This window comes from Podarcis liolepis (genome assembly GCF_965112155.1).
Source record: "Podarcis liolepis genome assembly, chromosome: 2".
In the NCBI taxonomy this organism is placed as follows: Eukaryota; Metazoa; Chordata; class Lepidosauria; order Squamata; family Lacertidae; genus Podarcis; species Podarcis liolepis.
Genome location: NC_139555.1, coordinates 21,607,224 through 21,627,548, shown reverse-complemented (window position 1 = coordinate 21,627,548; position 20,325 = coordinate 21,607,224). Strand labels below are relative to the sequence as shown.

Sequence of the window (20,325 nt, the reverse complement as noted above, 5' to 3'; positions counted from 1 at the left end):
ATACATGGAAACAAACCAAACAAGGTCAAAATGCAAAACCTGTTCATTCTCTGCAGTCAAAAAGCCCATCTTCCTGCCTTCCTGAGACCCCTTTCCCCTTGCCAGCCCCACACTTCTATTGCATGCGCCCACCATGTCGGGTGGAGCTGATGTGATGGCAGAGCAAAAGGCTCTCTCACCCCCCCGCCCGAATCCAACGAAGGCCTGCCTTTCCGCTTACCTTCCAGCTAAGCATAAAGGACGAGAACTAGCTTCCCCCCTTCAAAAAAACTGAGCTTCTTATGAAGAGTTGGATTGTGATTCTTATTTTCGCCTGCAACTGTGGGCAGGCAACCAGAAAACATTAAAAGGGGGGGGGGGACACCTTCTCCAGTACGTATTGGGCTAAGAGCCAAAACAAACACAAAACACCACAAGTTTACCCAGGCGTGTGTGAAACATAACCCAGGCCCCACCTTTAAGGTTAATAATGTGGCATTGCAGGAGAGGTACAGGGACACAGGTGGCGCTGTGGTCTAAACCACTGAGCCTCTTGGGCTTGCTGATCAGAAGGTCGGTGGTTCAAATCTCCGCGACGGGGTGATCTCCTGATGCTCTGTACCAGCTCCTGCCAACCTAGCGGTTCGAAAGCACACCAGCGCAAGTAGATAAATAGGTACCACTGTGGCAGGAAGGTAAATGCCGCTTCTGTGCACTCTGGTTTCCATCACGGTGTCCTGTTGCTCCAGAAGTGGTTTAGTCATGCTGGCTACATGACCCGGAAAGCTGTCTGTGGGTGAATGCCAGCTCGCTCAGCCTGAAAGCGAGATGAGCGCCGCAACTCCATAGTTGCCTTTGACTTGACTTAACCGTCCAGGGATCCTTTACCTTTTACATAATCCATTGTGCTAGCAGTTCTTTCGGTGCGCATTGTGAATTTGTGTTATATGTAGACCACTCTTCTTGCAGTGAATTCACATAAGGATGCACAGAAGAATTGCTGCTCCCTTTCATCACTAACGTGATGCATGACAAATGTCACACTAAGGGTGGTGAAAAAGCAATGTGTCGGGCAGCGATCATCACCTGTTCCAATCAAGAGCATAGCTGTCAACTTTCAGATTTGAAAATAAGGGATCAGCAGCCATGAAAATAAGGGATCAGCAGCCTCACCTGTCCTGGGGACAGTCTACGGGATATCTAACAATCCGGGATAGCAGCGGGAAGCAAGAAACGGTGCTGGAATAAGGGAATTTCCCGCAAAAAAAAGGGAAGGTTGACAGCTATGATCAAGAGTAGCCGGTGGTCGGTTGCTTTAATGATTTCCTCTACAAAGTCAGCTCCTTAACTTCTCACAAAAACCTTCATGGCCTATGCAGGTAAAACGTAGCCTTAGGAACAAGACTGCCATGCGAGAGGGATCAGGAAGAGAATTGCTTCAGAGCAGACAAGGTGTCTCTATAGGAACACCCCTCTCTGTGCAGTGCACAGGTCATGCCAACCAAGTAGCTGTGGTGCAGGGGGCTTGCTGCAAAATATGGAGGTCAAACATATTTAATGAGCTTCATTTCAGGCTCAGTATACATGAGCAATTGTGCAACCTCCTGTTATAAGAATTCTAAGGTCTCAAATATAAAATAAATGTTCATAAACGTACAAGGCAAACACATACATAAGTATATAAACCACGTGTCTGAAATAGTACAGGAGAGCAATCCTGAAGCCATTTTGACTTTCCCCAATTGACCTCAAATATTTCTCTGCAAGGAGGAAGGAAATGGGAAAACCTTTCCAATTGCCTTTGGACTGTAGGGGCTTACACCTCCCTGCAAATACAGTCTGGCAAGTTATCTGTTAAGCTGAGCGAACTATCAATATGTGTAAGAGATTCAGAAACGAAAGTATTTACCATCTCCAAGGAATGGCCCGGCTACCCAGAAAATGCAATCAAGTAAGGCATTATCAGGTATCCTAGCAGACAGGAGAGAAGCAACACTCTCAAATTTCTGCTGGAGACCACCTCCTTCTGTGATGTATGTATGATGTTTTAGGGGTGATGGTCTTGGGCTACAGGGTGGGCAATTTCAAATGTCTTTATAGGGGCTTGCGCACCATTGTTGTGGGTTCTCCTCCCTCCTGCGTGTGGTGAGTGGGGACCCTGTTGCACCAGTTCCTTTAATAAAGATCAGGCTTACTAGCTGCTTTGCTTCTCAATATACTCTGGTTGGCCTGTTATTTTTCTCCTACCAATAAGGAACCCACTTAAGGACTCTGTACAGACTCTGGAATAACCCATAAGAGAAAGGGAGCAGTTTTCTGGAAGCTTAAACCCACCTTTAATCCCAACCTACACCATGGGGCCCAGTTTAACATCGACTTGTGCACCCGTTTCTCTTTCTTCTTTTCTCTTAGAACAGGGAGACATAAAATGCAGTCCCATAAGTCCTCTGTTGGACTCCTACCTCCCATCAGCCAAAGTCAAGATGGCCGACAGTCAGGGATGATGGGAATTGTGTAACGTGAGGGGGCAAGGCCATGTTTCTCACCCATCCAAAATAAGCCAATACAAAAAAGATCAGGGCTCCCACGCCAGTCATAGATGTGTAGGCAAGATGACCCCACCCTATGATATATAACAGAGCCATCCTCCTCTTTTGCACTGGGGTGCTCCCAGTCAAAGCCCAGCCCCTCTAGACAAAAAGAAAATGGGGCATGAACGGTGTGTTGGTCTCAACCCACCAGCTAAAATACTAAGGCAGGGGAGGTCATTGTGGAGGCCTCCTGATGTTGTTGGACAACAACTCCCATCAGCCCTAAGCTGATTGACAATTGTCAATCAAGTCTATTGTCAGGGATGATCGGAGCTGACATCCAACAATTTCTCCATGACAGTTTACAACAAGACAAGACTTTTAACTCCAGTACAGAACCATAGTGATAGGTATAGGTAAGATGTTTGCTCTCTTTTAAGGTGTTGTTGTTGTTGTTTTAAATACTAATTTGCAATGGGAGTAGCTAGCTACTTAGCTATAAAGATGCAGAAAAATCACTTTGCCTTATATAATCTGGATTGGCTGTTGTGACTCAAAACAGTCCTTGCTTTAATTCATTTGCGGTATGACAAACCACAAAATCCAGGGTGCTCATTTGCATGGCAAATGCCTCACCTCCCCATTAAATAATGACCCAATATTCAAATGAACAGGATCACAGAGGCTCAGAAAGGTAATCTGAGGCTCTCTCTATGAAACATTCATTGAGTAACATAAACAGGAGACACAGCTAGCTGGAAAGTTTTCTCTCTACCGTGTCAGGACAGAAACCACCCTTTTTTTTCAGAGCCCCCCACAACACAAAATAAGCATCCAGAGAGAAGAGGGGAGATAAAAGAGGACTAGGCAATTTATTGCTTACATGGATACGAGCCCCATGGACAGTATAGTACTGAGATCAGACAGTCACTACATGAAGCAACAAAGGCAGGCAGGGGTCACAAGTCTCCATTTCGGTTGGGCCCCTCTGAAGTTGTGGCCTGCAATGCCACAATATGTTCCTGCAACAAAACAATTCATTCTCACACAACCCTTCCCCTCCCAATCAAAGTCTGATCTGTGGTAAGGATGCAGGACTTTTGTGTGCGGCCTCCTATGTTCAGCTCCGGCTGTGAAATTTATGGAGATTATGGTTGCCGCAATAACAAGAGCGCAGCAGTCTGTCGTTCTTCAAAACTGCCCACGTGCCTTGAAGCAAACTTCTACATTTTCTGCAAACATGGGGCATAGGCAGTTGTGGTCTTGCCCAGCACACATAGATACACACTGCAAAACAATGGTGCCACAAAGACAGGGAGGAAAAAGACACACACACACACACACACACACACACAGCAACTCCTACCATAAAACTCAAAAGACACAACTGTAAAATGGCCGCTCACATCTGGGCTGGTAAATTTGATACCTCTCTGCTTCCTGCCATTTAGGCTCAAACTGGGTTATAGACAGAGCTTTCACATTAATAGAGAATTAAAATAAGGGATACAACTTTCTCATATAATTCCTATCCAGCACTGGGTACAGAGTCCTGACAAACTGGAGATCACAGCCTGGCATCCAAACACTATGATGCACTCATAGTAGAGGGGGCAGAGGGCTGTTTCCCATTGCACCATTCTTCCACATTACCCGTGTTCTAACATGCCTTTGCCATTCCCCAGATTTTGAAAAATATACCTCCATATTGAACAGATTCACCTTCCAACCCAAATAACAGGAGATCTTCCTACAAGCTGGGAGTATCTAGAGCAGAAGTAGTCAATGTGGTGTCCGTTCTCCAGCTGTTTTTGAACTCCAACTCCCATCAGCCCCTGCCAGGGACATAGTTGGGCGGCACCTGAACGACACCACAATGGCTCTCCCTGATCTAAAGCAGTGTTTCCCAAACTTGGGTCTCCAGCTGTTTCGGACTACAGTTCCCATAATCCTTGACCACTGGGTCCTGCTAGCTAGGGATGATGGGAGCCGTAGTCCCAAAAACAACTGGAGACCCAAGTTTGGGAAACACTGATAGAGTGTGGAGAGCAAAGCAAGTTACACAGGCCGTGCAGTTTGCCCTTGAAGGGGATTTGATTGCATGAAGCAAGGCATGGGGGTCACAGGGCAAGAAAAGAGCTGCATCCGTGTTCTTGAGGTCTGTTCTTAATTTCAGAAAACGTCAAACTCTGCAACCGCCTCTCAACGGTCTAAGAGTTGGAAGGGTGGCCATTGTGGCAAGTTATCCCTTCTTGCAGGGCAAGGGCACTCTGTGGCCTGCTTCCCCTTACAGAGTTTCCATTTTGGGGGGGAAACAAGAGCGGAAACTGATTAGATGTGTCCACCATGACTTTGAGACGACACCCAGCGTTACGGACAAGGGAAGCTTACATGTTGCGGGGCAAATTTTGAAGAACACAAAGCGCACGCAAACACACACACACACACACATAAAATAGTCTCTCACAGAGATGGCTGCTGAACAGAAAGCCATGGATAAATGGCTCAATAGCGCCAGCTTATATTGCACTTGAGTGAGGTATGTAAACAATGGAACGGAGTTCGATCTAGTACACAGAACTGGCTCAGAATTCCTAACTGGAAAGGTTTTCGGCCCTACGGTCTAGTGAGAGGCCAACATGGGCATGAGGTTTAAGACAATGTCAAATGTAAACAAGGAAGAGAGGGAGCAAGAGCAGGAATCTGCAGCACCCCTGCGGGGGCAAGGGACTTCCCCCCCCCCACAGCCTGTCTCTCCCACGTTGCTCCCTAACAATGCCCCGGGGCCAATTCTACATCAATCTCTCTCTAAGACAGTCAAAGGCCTCTTTCTCCACAACCTATTCACACCGGCCCAGTTCCGAAGTCACAGTGTGAACTACTGAGATGTTCCCTCAGCTGATAGGAACGGGGACCTCAGAGAAGACAGTGAGGTCTCAAGAGTGGTTCGAGTCTATCGCCCTCCTCGGGCTTCTGGGAAACGGGGAGGCGAGGCTGAAAACGCCACCTTCCCTCCTTTCCGACAAGTCATTGGTCAAAATGAAGGCAGGCCAAAGGCAGCTGTCTGCCCCACCCTCGTCTGCTGCAGTCCGATGGCTCAGAAGACAAGCAACAATCATGGCGCCAAGGTAAGGATGTCCCGGCTGTGGCTCACGGGCAAGGTGGGCAGCCTTGCCAGGCTCGGTTCAGGCACCAACACTGATCCTAGCTGAGCTTGCATGGCTGCTGGGATCGAGTCACCGGTAGAGGCAGTTTGTGGAGGCCTGGAGAGAAAGAGAGGAGAAGGAGGAGATTATGGATTAAAGGCCAAAGCCTGCAGTCTCTCATCCCGATACCCAGGCAGGAAGAAGACCAACTGAACAAGTTGTTCCATCGTTGCAATTTTATTACAGTGCTACTTTGGTTCTCAAACGCCTTGGTTCCCAAAACCCAAAAACCCGGAAGTGTTCCAGTTTTTGAACGTTTTTCGGAAGCTGAACATCCAATGTGGCGGTCAGCTATTGTTTCCGGTGCTCCTGCACCAATCAGAAGCTGTGCCTTGGCATTACGGAAGTCAAACGGACTTCCGGAACGGATTAAGTTTGGCGCTTTTGTTTTTGCTATTTATTTTGCGTTTTTGTTTTTGAGGCTTTTTCGGTTCATTTGTTTTTGTGACTGTGTGGAACTCATTTCAGCTACTGTTTGATTGATTATGTGACTGCAGAAATGGATAAAAGCCCCCCATCCAAACAATGACTATCGTCAGTGCAGGTAACAATTTTTTTTTTATCATCTACAATACTGTCTTCTTTATTTTATAGTACAGTGCATTGATTATTGCTTTCATTTTACAGATCAATGGTCTTGTTAGATAGTAAAATTCATGTCAAATTGCTGTTTTAGGGGTTGTTTTTAAAAGTCTGGAACGGATTAATCTGTTTTGCATTACTTTCCTTTTTTAAAAAATAATTTTTATGGAATTTTACATATTTTTATCATCATGACATCATTCACATAACAGAAAACAAAAAGAATGTTTTGCATTACTTTCCATGGGAAAGCACACCTTGGTTTTGGAGTGGACTTCTGGAACGGATTAAGTTTGAGAACCGAGGTACCACAGTATTTGTTGCAAGCCATTCCGAGCGTGTGGCTGGAAAGGGGCTGATAAGAATAGTAAATAAAATGAACACGCACAGTGAGCCTGCCCAGACAGGAAATGAACTGGGGGTGGGGTGAGGTGGGGGTTTCCTCACATGCAAAACGGTTGTTCCATAGGAAGAAAAGTTTTCCGTGCTGTGAACCGACAACCCTAGGTAGGTTCAGAATGCTCCAAGAAACCCCCAGGGCCCACCACACTTTGGCCTGGTTGGTAAATCAGGTAAGCCAAATTACGGCCTAGCATCTTGGCCAAACCAAGGCTGGTAGTTTAGCTGCCCCAGATAAACCACAGGGGAAAACCTTGGTTCCAGCTCATGGTTAGCTTGGAGAGAGCTGAACTTACCAAGCCGGGTTCAGATGATGTGCTAAGCCAAGCCAAAGCACAGCAAAGCAGTATGACTGGAGAAGAGCAAGTGGCTCTCCTCTTCTCAAGCCCATGCGTTTGCACCAAGCCATGGTTTAGCTTAGCATGACATGTAAACTAGGTCATAGTCAACCTCCACAGAAGGAAGCCGCAGCCCTAATGGGATCACATCTTATGTTCTTTCCCTTCTACGCAGGACATGGTGGTCCCTTTGTTGCTGATCAGACTACTTAACGGTTCTCTTTCCCAATATCGCTGTAACAAATAGACAGAGGAGAGCTTGAGGGGGAGGGGGACACTAGCACTTACCAAATGCCCTGATGAGTTCAGCTTGCACAGCCCAGGTGAATTTTTTCACCAGGCAAAGAGTCGTGAGGCCAGCAAAGAGCATGTTGTAGAGAAAGACAATGTAGAAGTTTCCTAGCCAGTTAAACCTCCCAAAGTCGCCAAGCAGGTCAAACCTCGTGATTCCTGAGATGGAGAGAAAGAAATAATAATAATAATAATAGTAATAATAATAATAATAATAATAATAATAATAATAATGGTGGCCATGCTGCACACACTTGAGTCTTCAAGGTCATCTGCAATATTTTAAAGATCTGTGATTCATTGTACTATCTACTGGTTTATGCTCCTTCCAAGAGTTTTCTAAACATTATACAGAGGGCGACCATTTTGCACAGGGTTTCCATTCCTGGCCCTTGCACATGTCAGTAGATTGTGTATAAGCGTGCCCTATTGTGCCCTCTTCTGGGTCCAAAAGGAAACACTGTTTTAGTCAATAATGATTCTGCAAATACAGTGGTGCCCCACAAGACGAATGCCTCGCAAGACGGAAAACCCGCTAGACGAAAGGGTTTCCCGTTTTTGAGCTGCTTCGCAAGACGATTTTCCCTATGGGCTTGCTTTGCAAGACGAAAACGTCTTGCGAGTGTTGCAATTTTTTTCCGCTTTCCCCCCTTTTTCTAAGCCGCTAATCCGCTAAGCCTTTAATAGCCGCTAAACCGCTAATAGCTCTAATCTGCTAATCAGGTTGCTTCGCAAGATGAAAAAACCGCTAGACGAAGAGACTCGCGGAACGGATTAATTTCGCCCTGCGAGGCACCACTGTAAACATGAGGGGCAGCCTCTTTGAAGCTACATAAACTTTGCAGGGGACAGGCCTTCGACACCCTAATACTTTTTGCCTCCATCCAGAGGATCAGTGGAAGCAAAATAATACAAATAAAGTAAATGACTACACAAATACAGTGGTACCCTGGTTCTCAAACGCCTTGGAACCCAAACACTGCAAACCCAGAAGTGTTCTGCTTCCGATTTGAGTGCCACACTTCCATTTTGAGTGTTACGCTGAGGTCTGTCTGTTTTTGCTATTTATTTTGCGTTCTTTGTTTTTTGCGGCTTTTTCGTTTCCTTTTTGTGACTGTGTGGAACTCATTTCAGCTACTGATTGGTTGATTGACTGTGTGACTGTAGTACATGGTTTATTGCTTTCATTTTATGGAACAATGGTCTCGTTAAATCGTAAAATGCATGTTAAATTGCTGTTTTAGGGGTTGTTTTTAAAAGTCTGGAACGGATTAATTCATTTTGCATTACTTTGTATGGGAAAGCACGCTTTGGTTTTGGAACGCTTTGGTTTTGGAACGGACTTCCGGAACGGATTACGTTTGAGAACTAAGGTACCACTGTATGTGTAGCCCATATTACTATCAAACTCAAAAAAGAGGGGGGGTTGCTTCAGCTGGGTGTATTTGTTTTGAAAGCACACAGCCCTGCCTACATGGGAGTTTTTCAACAGTGAGGCTGAATTTTACTGATGCACTCTGAAGAAGATGAGGAGGACAGAGTGAAGTAGGCAAAACTCACCCAAAGTCCGAGACAAAACTGGGAGGGCAGAGCTCAACACCAACAACGAGACACAGTTCCCGATTATCTGCAAGGAAAAGCATCTTGGAATAAACGCAGCTCAGAGACAGAGCAGGCAGAGAGAAGTTCCCAGGTTCAAATCATGGCATCTCCTGGAACCCTGGAGAGCCACCTGCCAATCAGAGTAGACAATCCTGAGCTCCCAGCATCCATTCCAGTGACACTAGAAACCCACATTACTTTTGACTGCAGACTAGCAAGGAAGTAGCTTCATAGCCACAATTATTCCCCACCTCTCAAAGAGGAGGCTCTGTGCCTCAGCTCTTACAGGTGTGAGTTGTAACTCACTCAGCCCCCCCTACTGCCTCTCTGCAGTTCGCAAGTCCTACTCGCAGTCAGATTAAATCAAATAAACAAGGAATATGTGGTGTTATGCTGGAGGGGATGCCAGGAAACAGGGAATTACGTTCACATGTGGTGGGGGTGTAAATATGTACCATTTTCCTGGCAAAGGGTGTTTAAGGAGACAGCAGAAATCATTGGGTGAAAGCTGACCAAAAGTCCAGAGGTAGCGTTATTATCAATTTACAACGGGGTGGGAGGTTTGCGGGCTATGAAGGACTTGCTCACAAATTTATTGACAGCTGCACAAATTATGATAGCTAGGAAGTGGAAGGGACAAGCTGAATATAAAATGGAAGAATGGTATAAAGAGGTGTGCGATATAGCTATTAAACATAAATTAACATGTGCCATTAAGGTAAGATGGGGAATATGCAGGGAATATGATTTTGAGGGTGTTTGTAGAATTAGTACTGTTAAAATGGAAAGGGGTCAAACCATTGCAAGAGGTGTTGAAATTTTGGGAGGTTGGCTAGTTACAATGGAAAGGTCTCGGTTGTGGGGTGCACATTTTTATTCTTATTTATTTATGATTATTACTTTTTCAAAAAAAAAAAAATTAAAGGCAGAGAACGAACCATTAAAAAAAACCATCAAGTCCTACTCGCTAGCAGCCTCTCGGACTCCCAATTTCTTTGAGATTTCCTGGCCCCACTCCTGCTTTCAGATCAGGAGCTCCCATTAACATGCTATAAATCAGGGGTCAGCAAACTTTTTCAGCAGGGGGCCGGTCCACCGTCCCTCAGACCATGTGGTGGGCCGGACTATATTTTGAAAAAAAATAATGAACAAATTCCTATGCCCCACAAATAACCCAGAGATGCATTTTAAATAAAAGCACACATTCTACTCATGTAAAAACACACTGATTCCTGGACTGCCTGCAGGCCAGATTTAGAAGGCGATTGGGCTGGATCCGGCCCCTGGGCCTTAATTTGCCTACCCATGCTGTAAATGATCCTCCCTCTCTCAGCAGCTGAGATATAACAGTTTTTGTCTTTCTGCCTTTTTCCAGCCAAGCGGCTCAGGCAATGGGTTGGCCAGGGATGTCACCAGCGACAGTGGTGTCGATTTAAACAAAACAAAACAAAACAAAACAAAACAAAACAAAACAAAACAAAACAAAACAGCAGCCAGATATATACAGTACCTTGGTCATGGCTGTGTCATGTTGCTCAGGCAGCAGTTTGGTAAACAGTGGGGAGCTGTAGAATCCCACCACAGAGGAAATCATTAGGTAGCTAATACAGCAGAGGGTTAAGGAAGAACGATGGAGAAATTGTCATCACCTAGGACAGGCTGGGAAGCAGGACTTCCGAAGAGAAGCATGTGCGTGCGCACACACAAATCATGCACAGAGAAACTTCTTTAAAACAAACCTTTCGCTTCTCCCCTTTCTGCAGAAGTAAGGCTCATAACAGAAATGCTCCCATGATGTTCAAGCAATGAGTCTTCAGGGCAAGGAAAGTCTTGCCCTGCCAGAGTTTGATGATCACGGCAGGTAGTTAAAGTAGTGCTGCTTGACGATGAAGAAGTAGGACAAGCCAGGGCAGATTAACCTTAGGAGAGAGTCAAACTTTTTGGCTGACAAGGAGGAGGTTAAGAGAAACCTGCAATGGAAAAGCAACTTTTTTGACCGTGAAACCTGCCTGGCAATTTTCGTATCGCTAAGTAACGGTGCGGGAGGGAAATTCCAAAACGGACAAACTGCAAAGGATACAATATGAGGATCACTTGCATGGCTGCCCCAAAAGAGCCAAAGACAGAGAAAGAAACTTTTCCCAATGGTGCATCCTGGGAAGGGAGAGACAAAAGGAGAAATGTGTGATTAGGTTCCTTCGGGGAGGGAGGAGCTGAATAAAGCAATATGCCTTCTGCAAGTTAGACCCAGAGTACCCATCAGTCTAGACCAGTGTTAGAAAGTGAGATACGAAAACTAGGAGCTAAATGGCACCTTAAACCAAGGGTTATGGGTGCAACAAAGGAATGTCTGGGTGTGTTTTTTTATAACAAGAATACAAAGCTGAAAATGAATGAACTGCAGCTAAAATTCATGTTCATTTTTCACATGGTCTAGTCCTTCCCCTGCCCACCCCCCTAATAGCCTTAAGAGGGTCTCTTCTCCTGTCTTCAGAGAGTAGCTGGAAGTGGGGAGGCAGAAAAAGGTCCTCCTTTCCTTCCACTCTGCAGTTTTAATCTGAAATCGCAGGCGCAGTACTGTGCCCAGAGCTCAGAAACTGCTTGCGCTAATAAAATTACCTGTTGGAAAATGCGCCTGGAACAATGGGAGTTTCGAACACTAGTCTAGACGCATGCAAGGTAGGCATTGCAATGGCTAAGGCTCTTGAACCATTGAATTTAATCTATGTCTTGGAAGTGAAACATTAGCTTAGAGAAATTAAGCAGCTCAACAGGGTGAGACAAGAAGCCTGAGCCATGAAGAGAGAGCAGCTGGAGAACAAATGATGGCTTAGGAGACTCTGGCAAAAGGGTCATTTCTCTCACCTGGATCCCTCGAGGCATGGCCGCATCATCCAACAGCAGCTCCAAGACATGAAAACAGACAACCAGAACAGAGATGCCCTGGAAAAGATAGCAGGAAGGGGGAAGATATAAATATAAGGTAAAGGTAAAGGACCCCTGAATGGTTAAGTCCAGCCAAAGGCAACTATAGGGTTGCAGTGCTCATTTCGCTTTCAGGCTGAGGGAACCAGTGTTTGTCCCCAGACAGCTTTCTGGGTCATGTGGCCAGCATGACTAAACCGCTTCTGGTGCAATGGAACACCATGATGGAAACCACAGCGCATGGAAACGCCATTTACCTTCCCACAGGAGCGGTACCTATTTATCTATTTGCACAGGCGTGCTTTTGAACTGCTATGTTGGCAGGAGCTGGGACAGAGCTCACCCCGTCATGGGGATTTGAACCGCCGACCTTCCGATCAGCAAACCCAAGAGGCTCAGTGGTTTAGACCACAGCGCCACCTGCGTCCCGATCAATATAGCACCAGCATAAGAACCTAAGAAGAGCCTGATGGAGCAGTGGCCCAACTAGTCCAGCATTCTGCTCTCAGAGTGGCCAACCAAATACATGCAGGGAGCCTGCAAGTAGGACCTGAGCGCAGCAGCACTCTTCCCTTCTGCAGCTTCCAGCAGTAGGTATTCAGAGGCAGACTGCCTTCAACAGGGAGGCCAGAGCCTAGCCTTCAGAACTGGTAGGCAGCCCTGGTTTGGGCCTTTAAAAAAGGACAGCACAACATACAGAAATGCCCTAGTGCTCCCATCCAGGCATCTTTTAACACATATTGTCTAAGCAAGGAGCTTCCCATAAATACAAGGAAGCCACCAAAAGTAGACAGTATCCTTTCTGGGACATACACATATTCGCCTGCAGAATCAGTAAACAAAAAGCTTGGCTCCCTATAGCAAGAGAGACACAGACTCCATTCCACCCATTGCCAAGCCTCTAGGAAACGGGTTTGGCGCTTTCGCTCACAGACGTGAGGGAACCACCGCTGCCTGTCGAGCTACGGGCCTTCTTCCCAGCCTCAGAGACCAAGTGGGATGGCACAGAAATTCCCACCCGAGCTAAACTCTCCAAGAAGAGAGGGGAGAAGACTGGGAGTGGGCCTGGCCAGGCCTGTGCGGAGGTTGACCGAGGCCCGGGGCTGGGAGTCTTGTTAGAATAAAGTTATAAACTGAAACAGTGTAAGTCCGACAGGCCCGTAGCAGCGCCCCCTGGCAAGTTTAGCTCTCCGAGGCCCAGGGCAAATGTAACCTCTGCAGGGGCCTGGCTACCATGGACCTGGGGCGATCAGAGCACCTTGGCGGAACAGGACCACCCGGTGGGACACCATTTCCTTCCCTGGAGAGGTGCAAAGCAGGTGGGGGCCTTTGCCCAGCCACCGCTTGGGCTGCAGCACCAATCACGCTGCGTCAGGCAATCGCCATTTTGTTGGCTTGGCCCTTCAGGCCAGTCCAAAATGGCAGACTGTTGTTGAATGCGTTCCCAGAATCCTCTGCAACGCGCAAGGGGCTGCTTGGCAGCAAACAGAGATCGCAAAGCGAAGTCTGCTGTTTTCTGACATTCATTTTTTCTGACTGAAGAGATGGCGATCAGCTACGATGCTGCCATTTAAAGGCTTTTTTAAAAAAAACCAAAACAAAACACCAGACTTGCCAACCCCAATTTCAGACCTGACATTTACCGTTAGAGATAGCAAAGAAAGCATGGCCAGTGGGTATCCCAAGTTCCTTTGCCAAGCAGAGGCTTTGCGGCGTGTTTCTGCGAAAACAAAACACAAAACAGGGAGTTGATAACTAGACTACCTTAAAGGTAAAGGGACCCCTGACCATTAGGTCCAGTCGTGGCCGACTCTGGGGTTGTGGCGCTCATCTCGGGAGGGAGCCGGCGTACAGCTTCCGGGTCTTGTGTCCAGCAAGACTAAGCCGCTTCTGTCGAACCAGAGCAACGCACGGAAACGCCGTTTACCTTCCCGCCGGAGCAGTACCTATTTATCTACTTGCACTTTGATGTGCTTTCGAACTGCTAGGTTGGCAGGAGCAGGGACTGAGCAACGGGAGCTCACCCCGTTGGGGGGATTCGAACTGCCGACCTTCTGATCGGCAAGCCCTAGGCTCTGTGGTTTAACCCACAGCGCCACCCGCGTCCCTATTAGGGCTGGGATGGGTAGCTTTAAAGGTATGCTGATGTGGATTTGCTTGATCTGCATAATCAATCCACTTCATTCTTTCTTGGTGCAAAACTGGATTTGTTTTTTTTAAACTGCAAACTACATACAGAGACTGAATGATAGGAATCATGGTGGTAAGTTTAATAATGCGGATGACAATCTAAGGATACTTGAGCCCATATTCCACAACTGTCGAGTGATAAATTAGATACATGGGGCATATTTAAGATACAGAGCTCCTGCCTTTGCCCTGCTTTGCTCTTACCCAGCGTTATCCTGTGTGCGTGAATTGCTAGGTATTGTTGCCTCAGCACTTCCATATCCAAGTTGAGCCAGCAGGAGGTTTTCCCTGTGCAATGCAAAGACAATTAACTATAAATATATATATATTTAGATAATTGCTTTCGTAGATTTTCGTAGATAATATCTATACCAATACTCAGAGAAAGAACCACCTTTATCAGCCACAATGCCCACATCTAGCAGCTTTACTTTCAGGGCAGTAACCAAATCAGGTGCCAAATCAGCCATTTCTGTCCAGGCTCACCCAAACGCCAGTTTTGTACCATCTCGGCTGGGCACTTACCAGAGTGGATCTTACGCGAAATGGCAGCTTCCTCAAATCCTGTACAGTTCAGTTGCTCATCTAAATCCTCCAGCAGCTACAGAAAAAGAAGAAAACGTATGAGAGAAACTAGGCAATCAAGAGCACTAACAACCCCACCCGCTGGATGAAAGACATAGGCCTCTTACTCTTTACAGAGCTGGTTTTGCATGGTTCTAGCCATGCAAAAAATCTGATTTACACACACACACACACAAATAATTTAATAGTTTTTATTTATACCCCACCCATCTGGCTGGGTTTCTCCAGCCACTCTGGGCGGCTCCCAACAGAATACTAAAAACACGATAAAACATCAAACATTAAAAACTTCCCTAAAGTGAGCTGCCTTCAGATGTCTTCTAAAAGTCAGATAGTTGCTTCGTTCCTTGACATTTGAAGAGAGGGCGTTCCACAGGGTGGGTGCCACTACCGAGAAGGCCCTCTGCCTGATTTCCTGTAACCTCACTTCTCGCAGTGAGGGAACCAACAGAAGGCCCTCCGAGCTGGACCTTAGTGAGTGATGGGGGTGGAGACGCTCCTTCAGGTTTACTGGGCCGAGGCGCGCACGCGCGCGCACACACACACACACACACACACACACACACACACACACACCTGCCACCCAGGCTAGGCAGAGGTGTTAAGGACACATTCTAGGCAGGTAAAAGCACCTGAGGAGGGGGGCAGAGCAGGGTCTGTGAGGGGCATGGCCTGCGCAGAGCTCCCTAAGACTCAGAGGGAGGGTCTGGAGAGCAGCTTTCAGACTCTGGGCCCGAGACTCCCCAATCCCTGATCTAAACAGTGTCGTCTATGCTGCTGCTGCTGCTCATTCTGTTTCCCACTCCCAACTAAATACGTTTGGTGAGAAGCAACCAGGTTGCTTTGTTGATCATTCCCCACTTCTCTTTTGTACTGAAAGGTAAAGGTAAAAGGTAAAGGAACCCTGGATGGTTAAGTCCAGTCAAAGGCGGCTATGGGGTTGCAGCGTTCATCTTGCTTTCAGGCCGAGGGAGCCAGTGTTTGTCCGCTGACAGCTTTCCGGGTCATGTGGCCAGCATGACTAAATCGCTTCTGGTGCAACAGAACACCGTGATGGAAACCAGAGCACCCAGAACCGCCGTTTACCTTCTCGCAGGAGCGGTACCTATTTATCTACTTGCACTGGTGTGCTTTCGAACTGCTAGGTTGGCAGAAGCTGGGACAGAGCAATGGGAGCTCACCCCTTGCGGGGATTCGAACCGCCGACCTTCTGACCGGCAAGCCTAAGAGGCTCAGCGGTTTAGACCACAGCGCCACCCGCATCCCTTCTACTAGGCCTGGCAAGTCCAAAAAGCCTCTCCTGCTCTTACCCTGGGCTTCACCAGCAGTGTCCCTGTGACGGTGAACATCCGTGACAGGCCAAAGGGGGTGCACACTGTGGAGGGAGAGAAAGAGAAGAAGAAAAAGAGTTGTAAACAGCAGCATGTAATTCTGTCACGGCCCCTTCTGCCAGGAGGTGGCACCATTCTCCAAGCTCAAGAACTGGCAAGGCTCAAAGAGGGGGGGGGGGGGAAACAGGCCTCCACAGGGTCAGACACACACAGAAAATCTCTTGGAAACTGTTGCAACTCTGAGGATCCAGCTGGCCTCAAAAAACCTGTACTTAAAAGTGTCCTCATTCCGCAGTGCAACAAAATCTCTGGTTTGGGGCTCTTTGCAGAGATGCCGTCATCCCTGTCTAACATTTAATAGGTTCTTTGTTTTGTTTTGTTTGGATTCCAACGAAGAACGAGCTCCAGGAAGCTTCAAAAACACTCTCTGAGCTCAAGGCACACCCTCCGGCAGAAAGCCAAGGGAGATTATAAGACCATCCTTGGAATATAGATTCTCCAAGTGCTTTTTTGTTGTTGCTGCTGTAGGTACTCATGGGTACTCAGTGCTCCCTGAATGTTAAAATTGCGGCACTGACTGTAACAACTTCATGGTGAGTAACCAACTTTTTTTCTTCTTGAAAAAAAAGGAGCACTGTTTTTCCCCCGATCAGGACAACACCCAAAGCGAGAGAGCAAGAATTTTGCTCAAGGGAAAATAGTCATTTCCTACTTCCGCCACAAAGCTATTCGGCAAGCATTTCTATCCCTCTGAGAGATACACATACAAAAAAAAAAAAAAAAAAAAAAAGATAGCCTGGGTCAAGAATTGCCACCTATGTTCTGACAAAATACAGGACAGGGTGGGCCGGGGCAGTTAGGGGGTGATTCCCCCCCCCCAAAAAAAATCTGGTGCTGAAATGACTTCAAAGCAATCCGTTACAATCTACTGCAGCCTAGCAAGATGCCCCCTCTGGAATTTGTCACACTCACACATGTGCACACACATACACATTGATTTGTTGATGTGTCTGTGCTTGGCATATGACACACCCTTTTTCAAACATATGCATTTTGGGGGGGGGAGCCCTAACTTGGCAGAAAGAGAGAGAGAGAGAGAAAGAAAGAAATGATATATAATGAATTGAAAAGGATGTTCAAAATAACTTTTATTTTTATTTAAATCCCCAGTAGCTTTTCTGTTGGGAATTATAAGGACAGAACTACCTAAATCGTAAAGAAATTTATTTATGTATGCTACAACAGCAGCAAGAATGTTACTTTCCCAAAAGCGGAAAGAAGCAGAAGTCCCAGTAAAGGAAGAATGGATACAAAAACCTATGGAATATGCAGAAATGGTATACGAAATCAAGATAACAAACTTTTTTTAAATAAAAGAATGGAAATGGTTTACTGAATATTTACAGATAAATTGTAAACAGATAAAAACATTAGCAAGATTATTGTAATAACCTGCAGTATATATTTACAGTAGATAATTAAATGAGCAGGTTAAATGAACTTGGATATGCAGAAGGTATTAAAAAATAAATTCAAGGAACCGCAGAAAGAAGGGGAAAGAAGTCAACTTTTGAAATGTTTAATTGATTGTAAAACTAATGAAACATATAAATTTGAAAAGCAAAGAAAGAAAGAAAGAAAGAAAGAAAGAAAGAAAGAAAGAAAGAAAGAAAGAAGTGAAATACAGGACAAAACTGTATCAATACAAGTTGTGCCATTTTACACTGAAATACGGGACAATCCTGTATTATACAGGACAGGTATAGGGCTAGGGCAGGGGTCTGCAACCTTTAAGACAAAAAGAGGCACTTGGACCTGTTTCTGAAGGAAAAAAAACTGGGAGCCGCAAAACCATTGCAACATTTAAAACAAATATATCTCCGGAGCCGCGATCTGACAGCGGGCGGGAAGGTGACGTCGGGGCGGTGCGTGACTAACGCACGCACCGCCCCCATGCGACGTCACAGCCAGTACAGCGCCCGCCACAGTGGAGAGTGTCGGGGCGCACAATGCGCCTCCTCCCCTCACTAGTATCCGCCCCGCAGCCGCGGCAAAGGTGTAAAAGAGCCACATGCGGCTCCGGAGCCGCGGGTTGCAGAACCCTGGGCTAGGGGATGGCTCTAGGGTTTCAGACAGGTGCTCACCCAGTCCTACCTGGAGATTTTGGGTGTTAAACCTGGGATCTTCTGCATGCAGCAAAGATAGCTCAGTGGTAGAGCAGCTATCTTCCCTCTCCTTACAAAACATCACATACCCTTTTTTTAAAATGCAAACAAAGCTCAGAATACATTGTTTATCCAACAGACCCTGTGGAGCTGGCAATTCAACCCCAGGCATTTAGGACCCCTCTCTAACCTTCCGGATCGGATCTGCGATCCTGGCACTGAGTTCTTCTTCCTCCCCGCAGCACCCCAATAGTAGCAATAATAATTAAGCATTTTAAAAAACCCAAATGACTTACACAAGAGGAGCAGCACACCAAACAGGGAGATGCACGAGTAGAGGTAGGGGAGGTAGTATTCCCATAGATCTGCAGAAAGAAAGGCAGTCAATGTGAGGTTCGGGCAAATAAAACAGGCCACCTGGGGCAGTGCTGGAGTGGGGAGCCTACAGCCCCCAGACAAGGCCATTTGCCCCACCTGCCCAACAGCTGGTGAAACTTCAACTGGTGCAGAATTCAGCGGCCACGATGCTCATTGGAGCAATTATTATTATTATTATTATTATTATTATTATTATTATTATTATTATTATTTATACCCCACCCATCTGGCTCGGCTTCCCCAGCCACTCTGGGCGGCTTCCAACAAAATATTAAAATACTGTAATGCATCAAACATTAAAAGCTTCCCTAAAGAGGGCTGCCTTCAGATGTCTTCTAAAAGTCTGGTAGTTGTTGTTCCCTTTGACATCTGGTGGGAGGGCATTCCACAGGGTGGGCGCCACTACCGAGAAGGCCCTCTGTCCTGTAACTTGACTTCTCGCAGTGAGGGAACCGCCAGAAGGCCCTCAGTATCCGGGTGGAACGATGTGGGTGGAGATGCTCCGTCAGAGCAAGACGGTTTGAGCATATTAAACCAATCCTGGTCCTGGCTACCGGTGGGTTTCCGGGCCCAATTCAAAGTGCCGGTTTTGACCTATAAAGCCTTAACGGCTCAGGACCACAATACCTCAAAGACCGCCTCTTTCCATATGAACCTATCCGGACCCTGAGATCATCTTCTGAGGCCCTTCTTTGTGTGCCTCACCCATGTGAGGTCCGGAGGGTGGCAACACAAAGACAGGCCTTCTCTGCAGTGGCCCCCCATCTGTGGAATGCTCTCCTCAGGGAAGTTCGCCTGGCGCCTTCATTACACACCTTTAGGCACCAGGCAAAAACGTTCCTTTCCAAGCTGGCCTTGGGTAGATCCGATTTACATGCCCTTTTAAAATGTGGTGGGGTTTTTTGGGGGGGGGGAGAGCTATTGGGTTATTGTTTTATTTTTATTAGGCATTTTGTGGTTTTATATCTTGATTTTATTCTGTGAACTGCCCTGAGACCCCTGGGAATAGGGCGGTATATAAATTCATTCAATCACTCAATCAAATTAACTAAATTACTAACATCAGGTGTGGGCAGGGTACAGATGCAAAGGAATGATTAGGAGCCTAACACGGACTTCCTAGTTGTTCCTTGACAAGTAACCCCCTGCCCCCTTTCGAAGCTGTCTGCTTGCAGGCATGGCTCCATGGATTCAAACTGTCCTGCAAGCTGACCCTCCCCCCCTTTGCAGACAAAAATATGCTGGTGCACAGGGAATTCTTGGGCAGTATCTCTCTCCACCTGCAGGGGGCAATTTTGATAGAAGGCCGGTCCCACCCACCTGTCAAAGGTTTGATGTTTAATTATGCTTTTATATGTGCTGTAAGCCGCCCAGAATGGCTGGGGAAACCCAGCCAGATAGGCAGGGTATAAATAACAAAATAATTATTATTCACTGGGGTGAATATATACTGGACCCCATTCATTTTGTTTTAAAAAAGGGCTATCTAAGCTATCTAACCATTAAAGGTAAAAGTAAAGGGACCCCTGACCATTAGGTCCAGTTGTGGCCGACTCTGGGGTTGCGGCGCTCATCTCGCTTTATTGGCCGAGGGAGCCGGCGTACAGCTTCCGGGTCATGTGGCCAGCATGACTAAGCCGCTTCTGGCGAACCAGAGCAGCGCACGGAAACGCCGTTTACCTTCCCGCTGGAGCGGTACCAATTTATCTACTTGCACTTTGACGTGCTTTCGAACTGCTAGATTGGCAGGAGCAGGGACCGAGCAACGGGAGCTCACCCTGTCGTGGGGATTCAAACCGCCAACCTTCTGATCGGCAAGTCCT

General features: G+C 46.7%; 1 protein-coding gene across 4 annotated transcripts in view; it reads right to left on the bottom strand.

The window, feature by feature from the left end:
- Positions 1-3,363: 3,363 nt before the first annotated feature.
- The window catches only part of LMBR1L (limb development membrane protein 1 like), a 52,891-nt gene continuing 35,929 nt past the window's right edge, over positions 3,364-20,325 (bottom strand). Inside the window, exons 7-18 of one of the 4 annotated variants that reach the window (XR_014522646.1) lie at positions 18,421-18,489; positions 15,939-16,003; positions 14,569-14,644; positions 14,248-14,331; positions 13,497-13,573; positions 11,794-11,871; positions 11,009-11,082; positions 10,439-10,529; positions 8,887-8,953; positions 7,324-7,485; positions 4,526-5,773; positions 3,364-4,421 (exon numbers count right to left, since the gene is read on the bottom strand). Coding sequence is in view for 1 of the 4 variants with exons in the window: in XM_083490194.1 (XP_083346320.1) it covers positions 5,715-5,773; positions 7,324-7,485; positions 8,887-8,953; positions 10,439-10,529; positions 11,009-11,082; positions 11,794-11,871; positions 13,497-13,573; positions 14,248-14,331; positions 14,569-14,644; positions 15,939-16,003; positions 18,421-18,489 (902 nt within the window). In the remaining 3 variants the exon portion in view is untranslated. Of the gene's footprint in view, positions 5,774-7,323; positions 7,486-8,886; positions 9,978-10,231; positions 10,530-11,008; positions 11,083-11,793; positions 11,872-13,496; positions 13,574-14,247; positions 14,332-14,568; positions 14,645-15,938; positions 16,004-18,420; positions 18,490-20,325 lie in introns of all 4 variants that reach the window. The other 3 variants (XR_014522647.1, XR_014522645.1, XM_083490194.1) reach the window with 3 other exon arrangements.